General features: G+C 28.4%; 2 protein-coding genes across 2 annotated transcripts; one reads left to right on the top strand and one right to left on the bottom strand.

Moving 5' to 3' along the window:
• Positions 1 to 424: 424 nt before the first annotated feature.
• On the top strand, positions 425 to 3,360 carry LOC132942443 (uncharacterized). Its single transcript, XM_061010833.1, has 2 exons — positions 425 to 711; positions 2,901 to 3,360. The coding sequence occupies exons 1-2, from the start codon at positions 425 to 427 to the stop codon at positions 3,358 to 3,360; spliced, it is 747 nt and encodes a 248-aa protein (XP_060866816.1).
• A 13,443-nt stretch (positions 3,361 to 16,803) lies between these two features.
• Positions 16,804 to 20,026, bottom strand: LOC132942408 (uncharacterized). Its single transcript, XM_061010746.1, has 5 exons — positions 19,748 to 20,026; positions 19,513 to 19,623; positions 18,090 to 18,549; positions 17,953 to 18,039; positions 16,804 to 17,648 (listed from the first exon to the last, which is right to left on the bottom strand). Exons 1-5 carry the CDS (start codon positions 20,024 to 20,026, stop codon positions 16,804 to 16,806), a joined length of 1,782 nt encoding a protein of 593 aa, XP_060866729.1.
• Positions 20,027 to 21,548: the final 1,522 nt, after the last annotated feature.

Below are 21,548 nucleotides of genomic sequence, written 5' to 3'. Positions count from 1 at the left end.
ATAAATCGTATAACTCCACGTGAGACCGAACCATCTCAATGAGTTTTTCATAAATATTCATTATTTTTAAATAATATTAATTATTATAATATAATATAATAATAATTAATTAATTACAATAATATAATACAATAGGTAAGCAATTTAAAACAAATTTGTCAAATTTAGATAAAATTTAAAATTTAAATTTAAATAAGTCACTTGCAAGTCACTGGATATGTGCAGTTGAAGCTTGCCAAGTGCAGACTGTCGCAAAAACAAATCGGATGGCTGTTTACATTGTTCCGTATTTTCCATATCCGTATCAGTGAAATCCCCAAAAACATTGTCTCCGACAAATTTTAAAATACGGAAACGGATGGTGCGGTCACGGAACGGACACGGATGGATAATTTATATATATATTTATATCGAAGATTTAGCAATGATTGCAATACTACTGGATGAAGATGAAGCAGCAAAAAAAAAAATAGTAAAAAAAAGAAAACGAACCTGGGTTCATGATATGTGGAAGAAAAGAAATATTGAAGGAGAATTCACAACACTATACAATGAATTAGTAGATCACGAAACCAAGTTTTTTGAGTACTTTCGGATGTCGAAATATAGTTTTGATATTTTATTATTAAAAATTCAAGATGATATAAAAAGACAAGACACTCATTGGAGGCTGGCGATATCTCCCATGGAAAGACTTGCAGTAACTCTAAGGTACCCAAACGATCATTATTATATATTATACCTACCTATTATAATATTTTACTAACCTATTAATATATTATAGTCTGTGTTACACGTAAAATTTATATTTTTTATATTTTTATTTTTAATACTGAAAAATTAAAACTGCTCAATTTGTAAATATGATTTAAAAAAATATTATAATCTGTACCTATATATATACCTACTAAAATAGTATTTCATAAAATAGTATAATATAAATTTTACAGAAAGGTATTGCACATTTTAAAAATATGTTTTATAAGATGTATATAATATAATTTTTTTTAAACTTCAATCAAACACACCATACATTTTAAAATTTAAAATAACAAATAAAACAAAACATTTGTATTTTTCAACCATACTTTGGTAAATATTATTTTATATATTACACGAGAAATAAATTATTAAAAAAATTATAATTAGGTAATCATAAACATACTTTGTTCATTCTTATAAGCTGTAAGTTTTAATTATTTGCTTATTTTTAATTGCACTAAATGTTTCATAGTAGGCAGCAACTCTTGAGCCATTTGTTTGTCCGACATTATGAATTGGTCCTGAATGCATGTCCTGGTTTGTAGATACTGCAGGGGAAGGAGAAAATGGCAATTGAACAGATTGTGTGTCTATGTTTTTGTATGTTTGTTGTCCCGTGGGTGTATTTCGAATAGGCGTAGAAGTATATGGATGATTTTGTGTATGGGTATCTACAGATAAGTTATTATACTCTGAAAGTGGTTGTTGTTGGGAATACTGCATGTGTTGTGGTGGTGAATTGATCGTAGTATAAGATGTTTGCCTTTGTTGTTCCAAAATCATGTTCATTTCAAGCTCTTGGACAATGGAAAAAAATTTAGTCTTTGCTAAATTTAAATTATATGGTGAAAACGATTTCAGAGACGGAGAAATACTAGCTAAAAAAGCATCAACAGGATGTGGTTGTAAAACGGTTGGTAATGTGTCTTTTTTGCTCTCATTTTTTTTTCAATTAAATACTTCATCAAAGTAGATGAAGCTGTTTCTGGAATATTTAATTTTCGTTTTTTAAGTGGCTTATTTGTTTCCGGGGGAGATCATGGTTCTTCTTCTTCATATTCTATATTTTTGTTAACTTCATTACTTTGTTTTGCGATTTCATCAGATACATCGTGTCCAACTTCGTGATCAGAATCATCGTTTTCTAAATTGCTCATCGTGTCCCTTTTTGGAGATGTGGTTTTAAAAACTCAAGCTGGTCTTGATATTTGTATTTTTTTATTTTATGTGCTGCCTGACCACTTTTTGTTATATTTATCGTCATTGACTTACGAAAATTGTCTCTTATATTGTTCCATCTAGTTTTACAAACTTGACCTAGGTATATAAAAATAACATAATGCAATAATTAGATACCTATATATAAAATGAAAATTCATAAATTGACAAGTATGCTTATGCATTTACTCAAACATAATATGATTAATATAATACGATTACTCAAACAAAATATTATACTTGTATGTATAGTGCAGTGTTGTAAAGTATTTGAGCAAATGTATTTAGAATACTTTTTGGTTTAAGTATTTGGAAAGTATTTTAAATACCTACTGTCTTGGACGTACTTGTATTTTAAAATCAAATACTTTTATACAAAAATACTTTTGAGCTAGTATTTAGTGTATGGCGGAGCTATTTTATCGAAAATGAGGGTCATGAACACTTTGAAAAAACATGCTGCTGAAATGCAACAAAACGTTTCTGACCGGGGACGAGTTTCCAGTCTTGGATATTTTATAAATAAAATTCGTGCCTATGTATTTTAAATATTTTCAAACTGCTATTATATTAACTTATTAGTAACCTTTAAATTTTCAAGCTTTTTTACCCAACGAATAAAATATTATTGTCATGTATAAAAAAAAAAACAAAAAAACATTGAAAATTGAATAAATAATTAATAAATAATTTGAAAAGATTTGAAATTGTTTAAAAATTTTATCATGTATAGAAAATGCCTGTTTTTAAAACACACATTATGGAAAATTATTATATTTACCTCTATCTTATTAGAATATAAAAAAAAAATTTAACAACAATTTATAAATAATATATGTGCTCTAAATTATAGCTGTAGTATTAACTAGACAGTAAGTTAAGACAGAGCATGCATTATATGAATTAATATTTTATTTCAGATTTTTGCCAACCGGAGATTCGTTCAAAACTATTTCTTTTAGTTATCGATCAGGCAATTCTACTGTTTATCAGATAGTTATTGAGACGTGTAGAGCTATAATACATCGATTAATGCCTGAAGTCATGCCACCTCCAACTGAAGATCGGTGGGAACAAATAGCTCAAGATTTTTGGATGTTGTGGAATTTACCAAATTGCTTAGGGGCGATTGATGGGAAGCATGTCACTATTCAAGCTCCTCCAAATAGTGGTTCCAATTACTATAATTATAAAAAAACATTTTCGATTGTTTTACTTGCTTTGGTTGACGCACATAATAATTTCATAGCGGTTGATGTAGGCTCATATGGGAAAAATAGTGATGGAGGCATATTAGCTCACTCAAATTTAGGAAAAGCCTTGGAAAATAACTCACTGAAAATTCCAGAATCTAAAACACTTCCAGGAACTAACACCTAAGCGCCGTTTGTTATAGTTGGAGATGAAGCGTTCCCTCTCAAAACCTATTTATTAAGACCGTATCCTGAAAAACAATTGGATTGATTTGATAAAAAAATTTACAATTATCGTTTATGTAGACCTCGCAGAGTTGTGGAAAACAATTTTGGAATTTTGTCGCAAAAATTTCGTCTTTCAATCGGAGAATCCAATCTAAGCCAGAAAATGCAGATTTTATTATTTTAGCAACATGCGTTCTTCATAATTTTATTAGACGTGACTGTCGTGCTACAAGTTTCTTACATTATCCTCCTACTATAAGCAGTGAACTACAAAATATACCTATGCAAGGTGGCAGTGCTCGTCAAGCAGCTTTTGAAGTAAGGGAATTATATAAAGATTTTTTTAATTCACCAGCTGATTCTGTACCGTGGCAAAATGATAAGGTGTCAAAATGAAATTTCTTAGTAAAAAAAGTAAAATATTTTTTACATTTTAGGTTTTAGATAATTTTAGTTTTAAGTTATTACATATTATTATATAATATTTAATAAACTAATTAAAAAATTGTTCATAATAATATATACAATATACCTCTAAATCTAAGAAATGTTAAGAAAAAAAAAATAATTTGTTCACTTATTGAGTCTATACTTACCTATGTACATCATTTTTATTATAACTAACCATACCTATTATAGTATTATATGTTACATATAATACGCATATTATAAGTTGCATAAATAAAAAAAATACGTAATTTTTTCTTCATTTACCGTGATATACCTACAATATAGTATGATATACTTTTCGCGGAAGTAATGCGAAAGCAATTCCCGCGGCGCCGTCGGTTAAACCTGAAAAAAAAAAAAGTATGATATACTTTACAGTACACAATACACATTGGTTATAATTGTAGTTTTTCGTTTTTAAAATGTTCGTGGTTTTACGTCGGTACTACCAACTTGGTAGGTATAAATAATGTATAAATAATAAAAATGTATAAATATAAATATTATAATATACAATATATAATATATAAATCATGTTAGTACTATGTAATTATACTAGGTACTCCATAATATATACTTTTTTTTAATGATATTGTTTTAAAATATATTACGTTCTTGTTGGAGATCTTTTCCGATAGCTTTCCAAATAGTATCTTTGTATATGCTGTCAACATATTTAGAATGAGACAAATCGTAGAGCACTTCATGCTCTCTCACAGATTCGATTAACTTTTCGTTGTTCATTTTCGTTGTTGAAACAAAATACAAATTTTGAGGACTGTTGGTATGAACAACCGTTGCGTTTGTTACAACTGTTTGTAAACTAGAGTCGGTAAAGTTCATATGATTTTGGGGCACTATATTTTTTATCAGACCTGATCGAACAAGTATTGACTTGTACTTACATGTACCGAAAATACGTCTCCGTATCAGTGCCATCCGACAAAACATAGTTTTGAACAAATAGAATCGGACGAGACGGATACGGAACGGGCACGGAACGGACAAGTGTAAACAATAACATTAAATTTAAGCCATAAATTTAAGCCCTATACAATGTAAAAACGTCGGACACGGACCGGACGGTACGGATACCAGTCGCGATCAAATGATTTTGTCATGGGGGGGGGGGGGGGGGGGGGGATATGGCTGATTTTTTAAAAAGCACTATTTAATTACAAACTGTATAACGTTTTCGATTTTCTTCAATCTGTTTTGTTCTAAAAATTAAATTAAAAAATGTAGTTTAAATATGATATATCTTATATATTTATTTATACACTGGCATTCAATTAAAAGTATACATATTAATTTGATATAGGTACCTTTCACTATCAATACGATTTATAATTGAAGAACTCTTATTTACATAAACATTTAAAAAGTTATCAGATTTAAGTAATGCGGTTTTATGGTATTCCAAATTTCCATGTTTCTTAAACACCTATCAAAATATTGAAAAAATTATAAATAACATTTTTAATAAATTTGTTTGTAAATATACATACTTCAGTAGCTTTTTTGTAGTTAGTAAAAGCCTCCAGTACAAGAGTTCCTAGTTTTTGACCACCAACACCACCAATTCTTGAATAAGCAACACAATATTTGCAAAAAGCACCTTGGTACTTTTCTGAATATGCCAGCCAGTTATAAGTATTCAGCCAATGGTGTTGGAATTTTAAACCTCTTTTAGCATTACAATCAAGTATTGGAAAGGTAAATGTAGCTGGTGGTATCCACACATTTGTAAGAATCTGATTACATTTTAGTTGTACAAGTTGTAATAATAAACTACACATGGTACTAATTTTAACATTAATGAATGACTGACTAAAATTACCAAATAATACTTACTAAATATCTATCAGCATTAGAGTTCGCGATTACACGTGTACAGTGGCGTATACATAACTTTTGTATGGGGGGGGATCAGTTGCAAACAAATTATTATGGAACAAAAATACCTAAACCTAGGTATGTGCACATTTAAATACCTAATAAATGATAAAACATATATATATTCAATACATTTTATTTTAAATTCTACAAGTAGTTATATGTAGTTATGACTTGTTCGTACAACTGACATAATATTTGTGGTTGATTTTTGTTTTTAGATAATAATAATATTTATTATTTAAGCTATTTTTAGCTATTTTTATATTTCTTTTTCTAATGTGTAGGAAAATGTATTATTATACGCACGGACATGCGGGCGTCGTCTCCGCCGCGTTGATATCGGTGACGGTGGCGACTGGCGACGGCCCGTGGCTGGTCTGCCACATATTATTATCTTATAATAATTTATTATACTTGTATATATAATATACATATTATCAAATATCACATAATACGATTATTTGAATATGAAATAAATATATGATTACTGATTAATATTAAGTAAATTATTTTTAATTAATTGTTGAATGTGTTAAAATAAAAATTTACAAAAAATCCTTGCCATTTTTTTTCCTTGTAATTTCCTTACATTAAGTCATTAAGAACACTATTTCATAAAATTTAAAAAAAGGCCTATTGGGGGGGGATCTGACCCCCGCATCCCCCCCTTGTATACGCCCCTGCACGTGTAATGAACTAGACGGATACCCGTGTTTTTACCTATGACGGGGTTAAAGCCCGTGTTATAAAAATACCCGTGTATACCTGGGTATTTAAATACCCGTGACCTTAAATACTCATATATTTAAATAAAATCGTATTTCACTATTTTGTAGTGCTGACCTAAGATTGCTCCACTTTCTGAACTCAATATGACAGTTTACATATCATAATATATTGTGTTCACTACCTCTTTGTATATGTTCGAAATTCGTAATCACAATCATCAATAATATTAATAAATTACAATAATTAAATAAATGTGTGTATGCACCTAAGTATAATTGATAATGAAAAGTAGGTATACAAAATAATACAGAATTTATTTGTTTACTTGTTGTTTGGCTCGCCTTCAGCTTTAATAGGTAAATAAATTAATGAGCCTTAACGGCCGGGAGGATTTGCAACTTGATGCAAACCGTCCCAAGTGTAATAAAATATAAAAGACAACTGTTTTTGGTTAAAGTATATTAATAATAATATTGTTGGTAGACATATGCATTAACGTTTACACTTAATTATGTGACCACTTGGTCCAAATACATTAATAATAATTTATAATAATTAACAATAGTTACAATCACAGTCAAGTTGCTGGTAATAATAATAATAGTAGGTAACTAAACCAAGACCCGTCGGTCTATAATAATAATTTATTGGTGCACCACATACCTACCCTTGAGGTTATGTCGCCTTGAGGTGCCGGGATCCGTATAATCAATTTTAATAGAATAATAAAACACAGGGTTGATCCCGCACACGCCCAAGAACGCCGCTAACCTCAACACGACAAACAAATCACAAAACAAGCTGCTACAGCGGACACACAACTCGACAATTCACAAAACTCAAATCTTCTGCTGGCAATCAATGACCACCCTAAACTAAGGGAAAAACAATTAAATGATGGGCAAATAAATGCGCTAACGATAGTTACCAAAAAGAAGTATTCACAAACACACACAAGGAAAACGTGGTTTGACAGCTGCAGCAGGAACAAGAAAAAGGTACATAGGTGCTTTCACACCAACCAACAAAACGAGAGAGAAAAGGGTGGCCACTGGCCGACAAACGTTACACGAAGGCTTCGTTAGCCGGTCAACAAGATTACCTTTCAGTGTCACCACAACAAAATACACAACCAAAACTTTAAGAACCTTGGTGACACTGAAAGCATGATTTAAACTATTCACAACTCACAAGTACAATTTACATAACAAATTTTACAGAAGACACTTTTACACTTATCACGGAAAATAACGATCCCTCGCGCGCACCGAAGCGGTTGCTATCATCGACCGCGCCGCAATACACGCGATAAGATCGATACAAAACATTGATAATAAACACATATAAAAACGAGGGCCATATTGGCACGAACACTTGTATTTTATTACATTATAATATCTAAAGAATTTAAATTTAGTTTTTTTACAAAAAAAGTTGTACCGCATAATAATTAAATAACAAAATAATAATAAACATGTACCTATATATATATATATTAATTAATTAAAAAAATAACAATAATAATATTAAATTAATGAACAAACAGTAGTATAGCTATTTGCCTAGCAGATACGACACTAGAAGTAGTCCTCAGTAATTTAAAACGGTCTGAAAGTTCTCTTATTACAGTGGTTTTAAAATGTTCAGCTATTTCATCATCACTTATATTATGCTTTAAATGCTTTTCTATAACTGCGTTTAGAAGAGGTCTCACCATTGAACTAGAACAATATTTTTCCCCACAAAAAACAGTGGTCATAATTTGTAGAGGCTTAAGCAATTTTATTAGCGTATCTACATTTGTCCATTGGTGTTCTGACACTTCAAATTTGTGTGCCATCGCTGCTGTAGTTAACGAACGATCAACAAGAACATTTGAAATAGGACACCTATTTTTATAAATTCGATCAAGCATCATAAATATAGAATTCCATCTGGTTTTACAGCTTTGAATTAAACTTTCTGTTGGCATACCTAGTTGTTCTTGCTTATCTTTTAAATATTGACTAGCTAAATTTGAACGCTTAAAATGACAAACAATTTTACTACATAATTGAATTAAATTATCTATTTTATCATATTTTAGGGCATTATTGACAGCAAGTTGTAATGTATGTGCAGCACATGTTATATCATTTTTTTCTGTAATATTATCCAGTAAATTAATTGCATTCAACACATTTTTTGCTTTGTCAGTCAGTAACTACTGCCGTAACTTTTTGGTCGATTTCCCATTTATTAAAAGTAATTTCTAAGTGATCGGATAAATTTGAAGCTGTATGACGATCTTCTAATTTGTGAGTTGTCAAGGTGTATGTTTTGGGGCACCACTGGTCATCAATAAAATGTGCAGTAACTGTTATGTACGATTATTGAGCTATTGATGACCAACAGTCCGATGTACAACTTACACTTTTGGCATCTTTTAATTCTTTTTTTATTAAATTTTCAACCGACGATTTGAATCCTTTGAGTCTCTGTTTGATAGCACCTTCCTTACAGATAATATAATTTGGTTCGACTATGCTCATAAATTGTTTAAAACCAGAACTAGAACAAAAGGATAAGGGCATTTGATTGATAGCGATCATTTTAGCTAACGCCTGATGAATTTCTTCTGTTCTTTCTGAACTACAAATTCGGTTTCTTTTCAAAGTTCTTATCAATATAAGTTCTACGTCGTTTACGGGGTGGTTCACGAAATTCTGATAATGAGGCTGAACAATCGGTATTTAATAAACTAGTTGATGATGACGATGTACACTGTGTTAAACCATCAACTAAATTACACTCTTCTACTTCATGAAGATTATCATCACTAGGAAATAAATTAAAGTATAACAGTAATTACAATATTAATTAAATCAATTTTATAGGTATAGTTGAATGATAAGATTAATATATATTATGTAGATATAGCGTATTATAAATAATATTGTAATTTATATATATAATTTACAATTATTATTATTGTTAAAGTTAATGTAATTATTATTAGGACTGATTGAATGTGTGTGTCGTATTAAAAAAATATAAACCATATAATAATGTTATATAATATTTTCGGCATATTAAATACAAATAAATTAAATCGAATGAAAATTACGCGCACTCGGATTATGACAAACACGTCTAATGTATATATTTACACGTGTATATTACATACGTGTATGATTTACAAAAACCAACTCAATAACAGATTACTACATGTCCCGATATTTTTTATTTGAATTATTACAAATAAATTGCATTTATACATACCTTTGATTTTGAGTGTTTTTGCTTATATTGTGTATGAGTTTTAAATGTCTGCCGAATGATCCCGTTGATCCACCAGCACAACAAAACACTTTGTTCGAATTATCGTCACACAGATCACAAAAAGCTTTATCACCTTGGCGTTTACCGTATTGCCATACCCAACTTTTAGATCGATAACTCATTTTTCAAAGAAAGAATATTTAATATGTATAATACAAATGTCAAGACCTACACTTCACGTGACACGTAGTAATAGTGAACACAAGCAAATAAGGTACAGTATGGACTATGGAACAATTTTAAAATCACCAAAAATGTTTAGATAAAAAGCATACATAGGTAGTAGGTACGTAAATGTAATGCAATAACATTGACGATAAGATAACTTTGCGAATATTTATGTTTGAATCTTAAAACCAGTTTCAATATTACTCTCTTATATATTATTATACTAATTATAGCTTATAGTGTTTATGCCTATATAATATTATACGATAAACGAATGCATCATACTAATTTTTAAGTATAACTAATAACTATAAAAATTACTTATAATAGTTATAATAAATGAGTATTTAATATAATTAACTTGTTGTGCTATTACTGCTATTTAATCTTATAAAAACTTGTATAAAAAGTTAGGAAAAGTTAGCAAAAAAAATATTTATATTAAAGAATATCTGAATTCTGAATTAATATACAATGTATACACGGGTATTAAATACACGTGTATACATGGGTATTATACACGGATATTAAATACACGGGCTTTAATATTTTTTTTGCCCGCGTATCCTGGCTCCGTGTACCCGTGTATTTTAATACCCGTTCACAACCGCGACCCCTAATCAGCATCGGTTAAGGTACTTTTAGTATTAATATAAGAACCAATGTCATGTGTATTGAATTCAACAGCCCAATACAATTTCATAAACAAAATTATATGGTAACTTCATTAGTTTGTATGTTAAAGTAACTTAACTTGACTAGTAGAAAAAAATGACTAACTTACCCAGCTTTGAATTTAAAATTTGTATATTAGGTACTTACCAAAATTAGGTTTTGTGACCCTACTGTCTCGTCTGTAACTCTTTGTGGCAAAGGAATATCTAATTCTGAAGTATCATTAGTATCATTGACCACATTAGCTAACGGTTTAATTTTTTTTTGAAAAAAACTCAATATTGAGCCATCTTTTCTTTTATTGCTCATAATAAATGATAATAATATTAAATTTGTGGCTGAATGATGAACTATAACAACTATAATGTATAATAACGTCGATAACTCGGTAATTAAGGCTTATAGTCAAAACTCTTAGTCAACATTTAAAATGAAATGACCAACTAATGGACTGGGCAGCAGGCGCTAGCTACGAATACGTATCGGAAAGCACGGAGAGGAAGGTGTTGTTACTTGTTATCGAATATTCTCGATTATCGAGCGAGGTAATTTCCATATATGTTGTATAGACAACTAAATATAAATAATAATAGTCTAATTCATAGAAATGAGTCTAGATAGTAGATAATAATAATAATTATTATACCATACACAATGACATAGTGTATAAGAATATTCTAAATATAGACATAAGACATATTATTCTGTGAAAATTTGCATTAGATGATTATTTGCTTTTAGAAAAATAAAATAGAATAATAATATTATATTATTATAATAATATATTAATATGCATGCAATATAAATCGTTATAAATATTGAAAAAAAGTCATGGGGGGGGATCTATCCCCCTCACCCCTCTACCTGTTTGACCGCCACTGACGGATACGGGCCGGACACGGACCGGACATGTGTGAATAACCCGCCAAAACGCATAGTGTGGCTAGGCCCTAATTGTATCTATTATACATGGATTTTTTTAATTATTATTTAACGACAATACAACATAACAATAAAGTGTTTAATAATATTATGTTGGTTAGGTCTATTTACACATAACCGTTCCGTGTCCGACGTTTAAAATTTGTTTACTAATAAAGGTCGTTTTGACCGGACGGTATTCACTATGCCACACTATGCGGTTTTGTTCCTGCCAAAACAGCTTTCTCCCACCAATTTTTTCATATTTTCATTGATCACAACAGTCCAAACAGTCGTATAGAACAGACTTGATTCATTTGATACTCAACAGTAAAAACATCTAGTTCAACAATAATTAATGAATACGTAGATATTCATATTATTTAGATTTTAGACACTACATAATTTTAAATAAAAATAATTTGATATTGGTTTACAAGTAAGTAATATTTATTATATTATATTATATTTTAATTTCGTAGGCTTTATACTTTTACAATATATTAATTTATACCATATTATATTATAATCATAGGTAATATAACTAGAAAGTTATATTTAAGAATGAATCGAAAAAGGGTTAAAGTTATTGCTGTAGCTGAGGAATTCGGTTTGTTAGACGAACCTGTAGAGCGGAGGTATGGGTGCATCCAATGAATAATGATCGAGAAAAGAGCGAACAATTTAAAACATTTGTTGAGAATATAAGACGTAACCCGAAAAATTTTTCGAATATTATCTAATTTCAGTCTCAAGTTTTGATGAGCTATTGGAAAATCTACGGCCTCATATAACGAAAACTACCACAACATTTCGTATTCCCATCTGTGCTGAAGAACGCCTCACAATCACTTTGAGGTAAGTTAAATATTAAATACGAATAATAAATTAAGTTGCATAAATTATGAAAGAAAAAACTAATACATTTTTCGAATATAATTTTCGATTTATATGGTTATAAAAAATAACTTATATAACACAAATAATGAAATAAATAAAAATAATAATAAATAATGCAAATTTAATTATAATAAAGGAGTATTATCCTTTTAAATAGCTGATTTAGATATAAAATAAACCAGAAAAAAAAATAATACAAATTTAATAATATTAAAGGAGTGTCCTTTTGAATATCTGACTTAGATTGGTATAATAGAAAATAATAAAAAATAATAAATAAATAATACAAATTTAATTATATTAAAGGAGTACTTTTTAAATATCTGACTTCGATATAAAATAAACCAGAAAAAAATACAAATTTAATAATATTAAAGGTCCTTACTCCTTTTCAATATCTGATTTAGATAGGTAATATAATAGAAAATAATAAATAATTTTTTTTTTAAATTTGACATTAAAAATACACAAATATCATATTATTTATGTTGTTCTTTATTTTGAATGCGTTCGGATTGCTCGGAAGTCATTGGATAGGAGGAGGATGTATAAGGATTATTAATTTGGGAATGCGGTGGATTGAGAGTAGTTTCATATGAGGATAGAGAAGTTTGTGGGACAATAGGTTGATTATCGGGGAAACCAAGACCATATGGTAAGTATGAAAATGATTGATTTTGAAATGGATATGATGATGGTGGAGTGATTTGATGAACATTTGACGGAGTTTGATTGCATTGGAAAACGGTAGGTTGAGACGGTTGAGTTTCTTGGCTTGTGTGGAAATATTTTTGAAAAACTGTAATGTTTGTAATCGAAAATCCATTTTTTGGTCACAATTTAATTTTTTATAGTCCGGTAACAAGGAAAATAAAAAGGCTTTATCTGGATCAGAATTTACATTGTCTTCTTCAGAAGCGGAAGCGGATAATGAATTTAAAAGCACTCTCTGAAATTGTGTCATTTGGTTTTTTGTTTTTAACTTTATCGTTGAGGTTTTAGAATTCTGTTTTTGGTAATTTGAAGTCGACATTATCACCTCATCCCCTTCACATCCATCTGAATCAACATTGAGGTAAGAATCCCTTTCTTCGTTTTCTTCGTGTTCTTCAGTAAAATTACCCGTCGTTCTATATAAAGTAATATTTTTTTTGTTACAATAAAATTCAATGTTATACCTATCAACATATACCTATACATATTTTATTTTAATATTAATCGAAACTATAAAATTATAATATTCTTTCTTTTATTATAATAGTACCTATATATTTCAAAAATTTCAAAAAAAAGCAACAAAAAAACATGCAATTATAATTGTAAAATAAGCCCTTATTAAAAAATAAAATAATGGGTAAATGTCGAAATGTGCAAAGATATGAACTAAAAAGGTTTAATTTTTTAAATCTTTATAGGTTTATCATAAAACAAATTTTGAACTGACTTAGCATATCATAGTAATCATTAGGGCAGTGAAGTTATTGCATTAAAAAACACACTAAATTGATTGCATTATTGCATTAAAATATATTAAAAATTGCACTTATAAATTTAAAAATTGCATTGAAAAAATTAAAAAAATTTAATTATAATCAATAAAATTAAATATATTAATACATAATAATAATAAAAATTAAATATGAATATTGCTTACATTATTGCATTGCACTACAAATGATTTTTTTAAGTTTTCAAAATCGAATGATCGTCTGTTATCGCACAACAAATTTTTGTATCGGGAGAAACTTCTTTCTACGTCAGTAGTTGTTATTGGCGCGTACTTGAAATAGATTAAATCGTTGTTGGTCAAGTCTTCTGGCAAGCCCTCCATTGACTGTATTTCTCCACTTAGAATTTTTGATATACGAAAAATTATTTGATATCCTTCATTTTTTTGTAAAATAGTTTTGAATTTCTGGTTTATTAATATTCCATTTTGTCCCGTAATTTTTTCTATTTTAGTTTCAACGTTTTTAACTATAGATAAAGCTTCGATTAATGGAACATGTTGGGTTTCGAGTTTAGTGATTTCTGCTGGTATGAAACCATAATTGGAATGAATGAATGCCAAGTTGGTTTCCATAGAACTATCCGACAAAAGATGTTGAGCTTGTTCAATAGAAATAGCATCATTTGAATTTAATAATTGTATTACTTTTTTTACTTCTACAAAATGTTCACAATAGTAGGACGCGGCATTTATCCATGTCCCCCATCGGGTTATAATGGGCTGAGGAGGTAAATTAATACCTGGAGCTTCTCTTTAAACAATAAAATACGGTTAGGAGCCTTTAAAAATATTTGTTTTACTTTGGCGATAAGCTTATCAATTTTTGGAAAATTACTTCTTATGGTTTCAGCGACTCTATGTATACCGTGAGCCAGGCAAGTTATGTGCACTATTTTAGAATATAAAACTTTAATTGTAGAAGCTGCTTTGACCATATAAGGGGCCGCGTCAGATAAAAATAACAAAACGTCATCGTGACATATTCCATTGGGCCATAATATAAACATGGACTTGTCAAAAAGTTTGGCTATTGTAGAATGGTTAGCTTTTTCAAGAATTTCCGTAGTGAGTAAAAATATCTTACCAGGTTGATCAAATTCCAAGGTTCTGATTACAACGTTAGCTATGAAACGTCCACTTGTATCTGTTGTTTCATCTATAGATACCCATATTTTTTTACCAGTTACATAATTTCTGATAATTTTCATAGTATCATCGTAGCAATCATTTACATATGTTTTGCGTAAAGTAGTAACTGTTGGAATTTCTTTTCCAGTGTATTTTTCCAAAAATGACCGGAAATGTATGTTACTAATTTTATGTAACGGAATATTACTTGACATCAATGCTTTACACAGATCAAACGAAAAATTTGACTTTTTTGTATTTGTTAATAATTGTTGAACTTGTGACTTTGTATTGTTTTTCTTATTTACTGCCCTAGAATGTTTATCTGTTTTTAGATGTTGTGTCACAATATATCGTCTATCGGCACATACTTGCACTTCACACATTCTACAAAAGAGAATACTGCCATCAGAAGAAAATATAGCGTCACCAAATTCTGATACGTAATTTTTTAAAATGGCTGATTTAATCGGTTTGACTTTTGGCATTTTAACGGACGAAATAGACGCGACAAAGTATAACGAACCACTACAGTACGTGCCACAAAAACGTGCGGATGATTTTTGACGATAATAAAATAAATAGACGATAATATATGTTATTGAGGGACAAGTTTTTATCTTAACGACCAAAATGCGATAATCAATCTATAGAAATAATAAGTAGGTATTACAACAAATATAGAAATTTGTTCACTGCTACGTTTAGTTACTTTTATTTTATATATTAAGTTATATAATCTTAAATGTAAACGAAAATTAAAAAAATCACCAAAATTGCATTTATTGCAATATAATTTTTTTTGGTTTAAATTAAGAGTTTAATGAAACATATTTTAAGCTCACTCAGCAATAAATATAACCATTTAAAAAAAACATGCAAATGCAACAACTTCACTGCCCTAGTAATCATACACGTGCAAATGCATACAAATCCACGCATTCTAATCATCATCTTTCGGGACCAGTGTTGGGAATAGATAACTAATTTTTTATCTAGATAAAGATAAAGATAAACAATACATATTTTATCTAGATAAAGATAGAGATAAATAAATTTAATTTTTATCTAGATAAAGATAATTAAATAACTATTTTATCTAGATAAAATTAAGATAAATTATATAATATGAAAAAATATAATTAATTTTTCACCATAGATGTTTAACTATACTATTTTCAGTAACCAACACAGCTACTATACAGAATTCAGTGTCCTTTTAATAGAACAGAGATCTGGATGAATTATTAATATAAAATAAGTATTAATATCTGTTGTATATAAAGGTAGAATAATAAATCACAGCTAGTGGCTTACGAGTTATGAGTAAGGTGACCATATATATTTTTTAAAAACTGGACGTATGGTCACCTTAGTTATGAGGTACTATCTACTACAATACACAAATGAAGTATTATTTTTTAAAGTAGAAACAACAGTAAAACATTCATTTAAAAGAACATAATTAATAATTATGTTATAAAGAATAAACTTCTAAACATAGTTGCATGTTAAAAATCTTTTTATTTGAAGTAACACAATAACAATTAAAACAAATAGGTAGGTACATAATTAAATGTTATAATACATTTTAACATAGGTTAACATTGTTACATGTTACTATTACTGCAATTTATTTATTAATTTAACATAATTTAACATAATTTAATAAGTTTCCTCTACTTATTTGAAGAAAAAAAATCATTCAGTAGACTTACAACATAAAAGCATTTCAAAAACATCATCACTAAGACGATTACGTCTAGGAGTTAACACCTGTATGGCCTTACTAAACAGTCTTTCAACCGGAGCTGACGATGGTAAGGTTGTGTTATACTTAAGAAATACTTGTTTGACAATTGGAACATCATTAAGTGACATAAGTTCTTTTTTTTTTGAGTTAAGATATGTTAATGCTTCAACACCAGCTGTATTTGAAACACTTGTATCAATTTCAGCTGAATCACTATCTTGCGCAGGCGGATGAAAAAATGTGGTTAAATGTCCAGTTAAATTACTATAGAATTCATCACTAGTATCACTGTCTGCATTATCAGATGCAGACTCAGATATAGAATTTTCATCTTTAAATATATTGCATTCATTTAAAAATAATTCTTTACATAAGCTTATATATCGTACTGGGACCCAACTCATTTTAAACTTCGGATGACTTATTGAGGCAACAATAAAATTCTTGCTTTTTGCATTACTTAAATCATAAATGTAGTTGAATCTTTTTTCTAGAGAACTAATTAATGCTGAAGCTAATGGTTTGCAGTATTTTACATTACTTGACTGAATTAACAATTTTCTCAAGACTATTAACGTAGGAGCAACATAACCAAGATAACTATTTTTTTCTCCTTGTAACTTGTCCAACGAATTTGATAATGGTTTCAACAAAAGGCAGTATTCTTCCAAAAATAACCACTCATTAGGTTTGAGTTTATTTAACTTCAATACATCAAATATGATATCCAATTTCTTTTTATGTAATAACACTTTTTGAGTAGCATCATATTTAGAGTTCCATCTAGTAATAACTGGAATTGGAAACTTACAGCTGCAATATTCATAAACTTTATCTGAAGCTACTGAACTTCTACTAACCAGATTCCAAAAAGCTTGTACCTTGTTAAAAGTAGTTTTAGATAATCAATTATAATTTTCATCAGAAATTTTGGAAATATCTGTGGTGGCTATCAAATTTAAAGAATGTGCTATACAAGTCATGTGTTGTGGTAAACAAAAATGATTATAGTTTTTATGTTCATTAGTTTTGTAATAGTTGGTTAACACTGAACCAACATTAATTCTTTCAATATCAATAATTGTTTTCATTATCACTTTCAGAGTCGTGATCATAATCGATTGCACACTCAGTATCTGAATCATCAATATTAAAATTTCCAACATCATATTCATTTGACTGTTCTACATTACATTTATATTTTTATATTTATCATATACATTTGAAAAAATACGAAAACATTTTCCAAAGTTGGTAGCATTATCTGTTACTATATGTGTGATTTTAGAATTATTTAAATTGTATGTTTCCATTATTTCTGTAATAACTTTAGCAATATTTAAGAAATCATGTGTACCTTTCATTCTCCTACATCCAAGAACATAGGAGTGACGACTTGCATAAGATTCATTATCAATAAAATGACATGTCATACCCATGAAACTTTTATTATTGGCAGTCCAGATGTCGGCAGTGATACAAATATATAAGTGTTTTTTTACTAATTCTGAAAGTGTAATTTTGTATGTTGTATATCTTTCTTTTAAATCACTTGCTAACTGTTTTCTATTTGGTAATAAAGCAGTATCAGTAATTCCAGACAATTCCATGATTAGCTTTTGAAAAGAAGGTTTTTCGCATGTAACCAGAGGCTTCATTTCATCAATGATATAATCAAACACTACTTTATTTATCTGAAACAAATATTAATGCATTTAATAATATAGTATCAATGATTTAAAGACATAGGTAATAGAATATTTATGTTTCATACTACATTTTAATTTGAACACTTCAATAGAAAAAAAGAATACTTTTAAAAAGTATTTGAGTAAGTTTTTTTTTTTAATTAATTATTTTTGATATGCCTTATGGAAGTTATATTTTAAAAGCAATAATTTGTTTAAAATGAAATAGAAATTGTATATTATGTCTATTGAACATAATAATGTTCATATTTACACTATACAAACAATAGAAAATAATTGATCTATGAATAAACCATAATAATAATTATAAATAGTATAAATTATGAAAGTATTTAAAATACATTAATATTCAATACCAGATAAAATTATTTAAATACTACTAAAGTACAAGAAAGAAAAAGTTTTTGAATACAGATATTCAAATACTTTATACTTTTGCAGTGAGTACATAATTAAAATCATTTTAATATTCTTTTTACAGTCTTTATTTATGATAAGTTTTTAAATTGATATGCACTTTTATAGTTTGCATTTCAATATTGATATCAAAAAAATGCAAACATAATTGTATAAATCATATTATAGTCTAGGTATAATATAATATCTGATCCATCAAATATAAATTATTGTAAGGTACCTATATAATAAAATAGTAAAATATAAAGTAAATAAAGGCTTAAGGTCTCATATTAAATGTAAAATAATAACTTACACCAAAGAATATTTACCAAATAATATATTTACTTTTAGTTATGTATTTGTCAATTTACAGTATTGTACCTACGTAATTAATGATTGGGTACAATACACAATATTGAAATGGTTTACTTCTGTTTCTTATAAGATTATTGTTTCAAATACAATTTGTAGGTCTTTTAATTATGAGTTGATAAGTTAAATAACTTTTAAATCCCTGACTTAAATTAAAAATGAAAAATGTATAGATACCTGTTGTTTTGTAAGTTTTTTGGTTGGTCGGGTAAATACATTTGTTTTATTTGAAAGTTTAGCATTGCTTCGAGCCTCTTCTACTTGATGTAATAATACTTTATGTTTATGCTATAAATAATGTATACATTTATATAGGCGAACCGTAGGACATAAATAATAATTTTTTTTTTTAAATTATTAAATCTTTCTATACTATATACCTATGTGTATTAATCAAGGTATTAATAATTACTTTTAAGTGGCTTAGGAAATTTCCAGTTGACATTTTTTGACCATGAATTACTTTTGAACAGTTTTTGCATTGTGCTATTAACTTAAGTCCGTCGCAATGTATAATAGTAAAGAACTGTCCATTAAACAAATATGATTTTTGTAAGGTTTCAAGTGATGTATGTTCTGGTGTTTCTATATTTTGATTGGAACCAATGTCATCTGCAGTGTCATCATCTACTTCTTGAATTGTTCGTTTACTTGAACTTGCCTTCTTCGAAATTATTAGATATTTATCCATTTTGTAAATAAATTTTAAACTGAGAGAAAGTAAGAAACAATCATTCAAAAAACAATCACAGACTTAAATAGTAATTTACACCAGTCATTACTCATTACTAATGGCAACAAATAATAATAGGAAATAACCTAAAATAATTATAAATCTAGCCATTTCATAATAATAGAAATTAAAATTTATATTGTATGGAGTACTACCAACTTAAAGTACCTTCAAACTTCAAGCTGACATAACATTCGTGAATGTTAGAAATTTGGTCTTGCATCAGTGACCAGTGTTAGTAGTATGAACAAAAATATTTATTATAATATAACATCATATTATTATTTTTCCTCGATGGATCATTCTGTTTATTTGGAATTACATGATGGGTGAGGGGGAAAGAGCCAGTCACCAATCAGTTTAACCCGCGTAATGTGCGTTACTGTGTTAGTGTGTGTACCTATTTATAATATCTATAAATAATACTCAGATAATAATACTGAAATAAAGTAATAAACACAAATAATCCCATTATTATTGTTGAATTGGCCGATAGAAATATTTTTGTACCTACCATTAGCATTTACTATTTAGCAATGAAAACAATTCCCATAGAAAATATTAAATAATAATGAAAAATAATTAAAATAATACAATTTTAATTTAAAAAGTATTTACTCGAATAATTTATCTAAATATCTAGATAAATAAATCGTTTATCTAAGATAAATTCTTAAGATAGTTGTCAATAGTTTATTTATATTTATCTAGATAAGATAAAGATAAATTGTTATTTATCCAAGATAAATTATCTAGATAAAATTATCTAGATAATCCCAACACTGTTCGGGACACTAAAAATGCTCCGATTTCTTACCTCGTCGTTTTTCTGATAGGAAAGTGAATATAGTGATATAGCCGATAGAGGTGTAAAATGTTAAAAAAAAAATTTGGGGGGGGGGATTAAAAATATTTAGGTAATTTGCATTTTTTTTTTTGGTTATTTTAGCTTCCGAGGAGCCCTATACCGATAACTAAATAGGTACTATAAAAATAATTATAACAATATAATAATTAATAATTATTGAAAATAGTATTTAAACATCGAATACCTAAAATATATTTTATTTACCTTCTTTTTTGAATTGTATGCTGTAAAAATGAGAGGGATTCTGCATCGTATTTTCTTTTTTTAGCGCTATCGCCACTTTTCGCCTGGTTTAAAAATGTCGAGTAGTGATCACGAATATGCCGCCATTTGGTTTTCAATTCTTTAACTGTACATAATATAAAAATAAATAGGTACCTAATTAGAGAATTTTAAATTGAGTTGAATACCTCAAAACGTCAATTGTTTAATTATTTATCTATTAATATTAACATAATTTACTACATTTTAGATTCTGAGCGGAGCGATGTATGTATTGGTTTTACAATTATCTGTGTTCTTATTTTTTTTTCGTCTGTGATCACTAGGGCCCGGAAGTTCATGCATTTGCATGTTTTTACTGAATGGACTAAAAAATTGCTAGATAAGCTA

Source organism: Metopolophium dirhodum, chromosome 1 (assembly GCF_019925205.1).
Source record: "Metopolophium dirhodum isolate CAU chromosome 1, ASM1992520v1, whole genome shotgun sequence".
NCBI classification, from domain to species: domain Eukaryota; kingdom Metazoa; phylum Arthropoda; class Insecta; order Hemiptera; family Aphididae; genus Metopolophium; species Metopolophium dirhodum.
The sequence above is the reverse complement of the archived record's forward strand: the minus strand, read 5'-3'. Positions and strand labels throughout refer to the sequence as shown.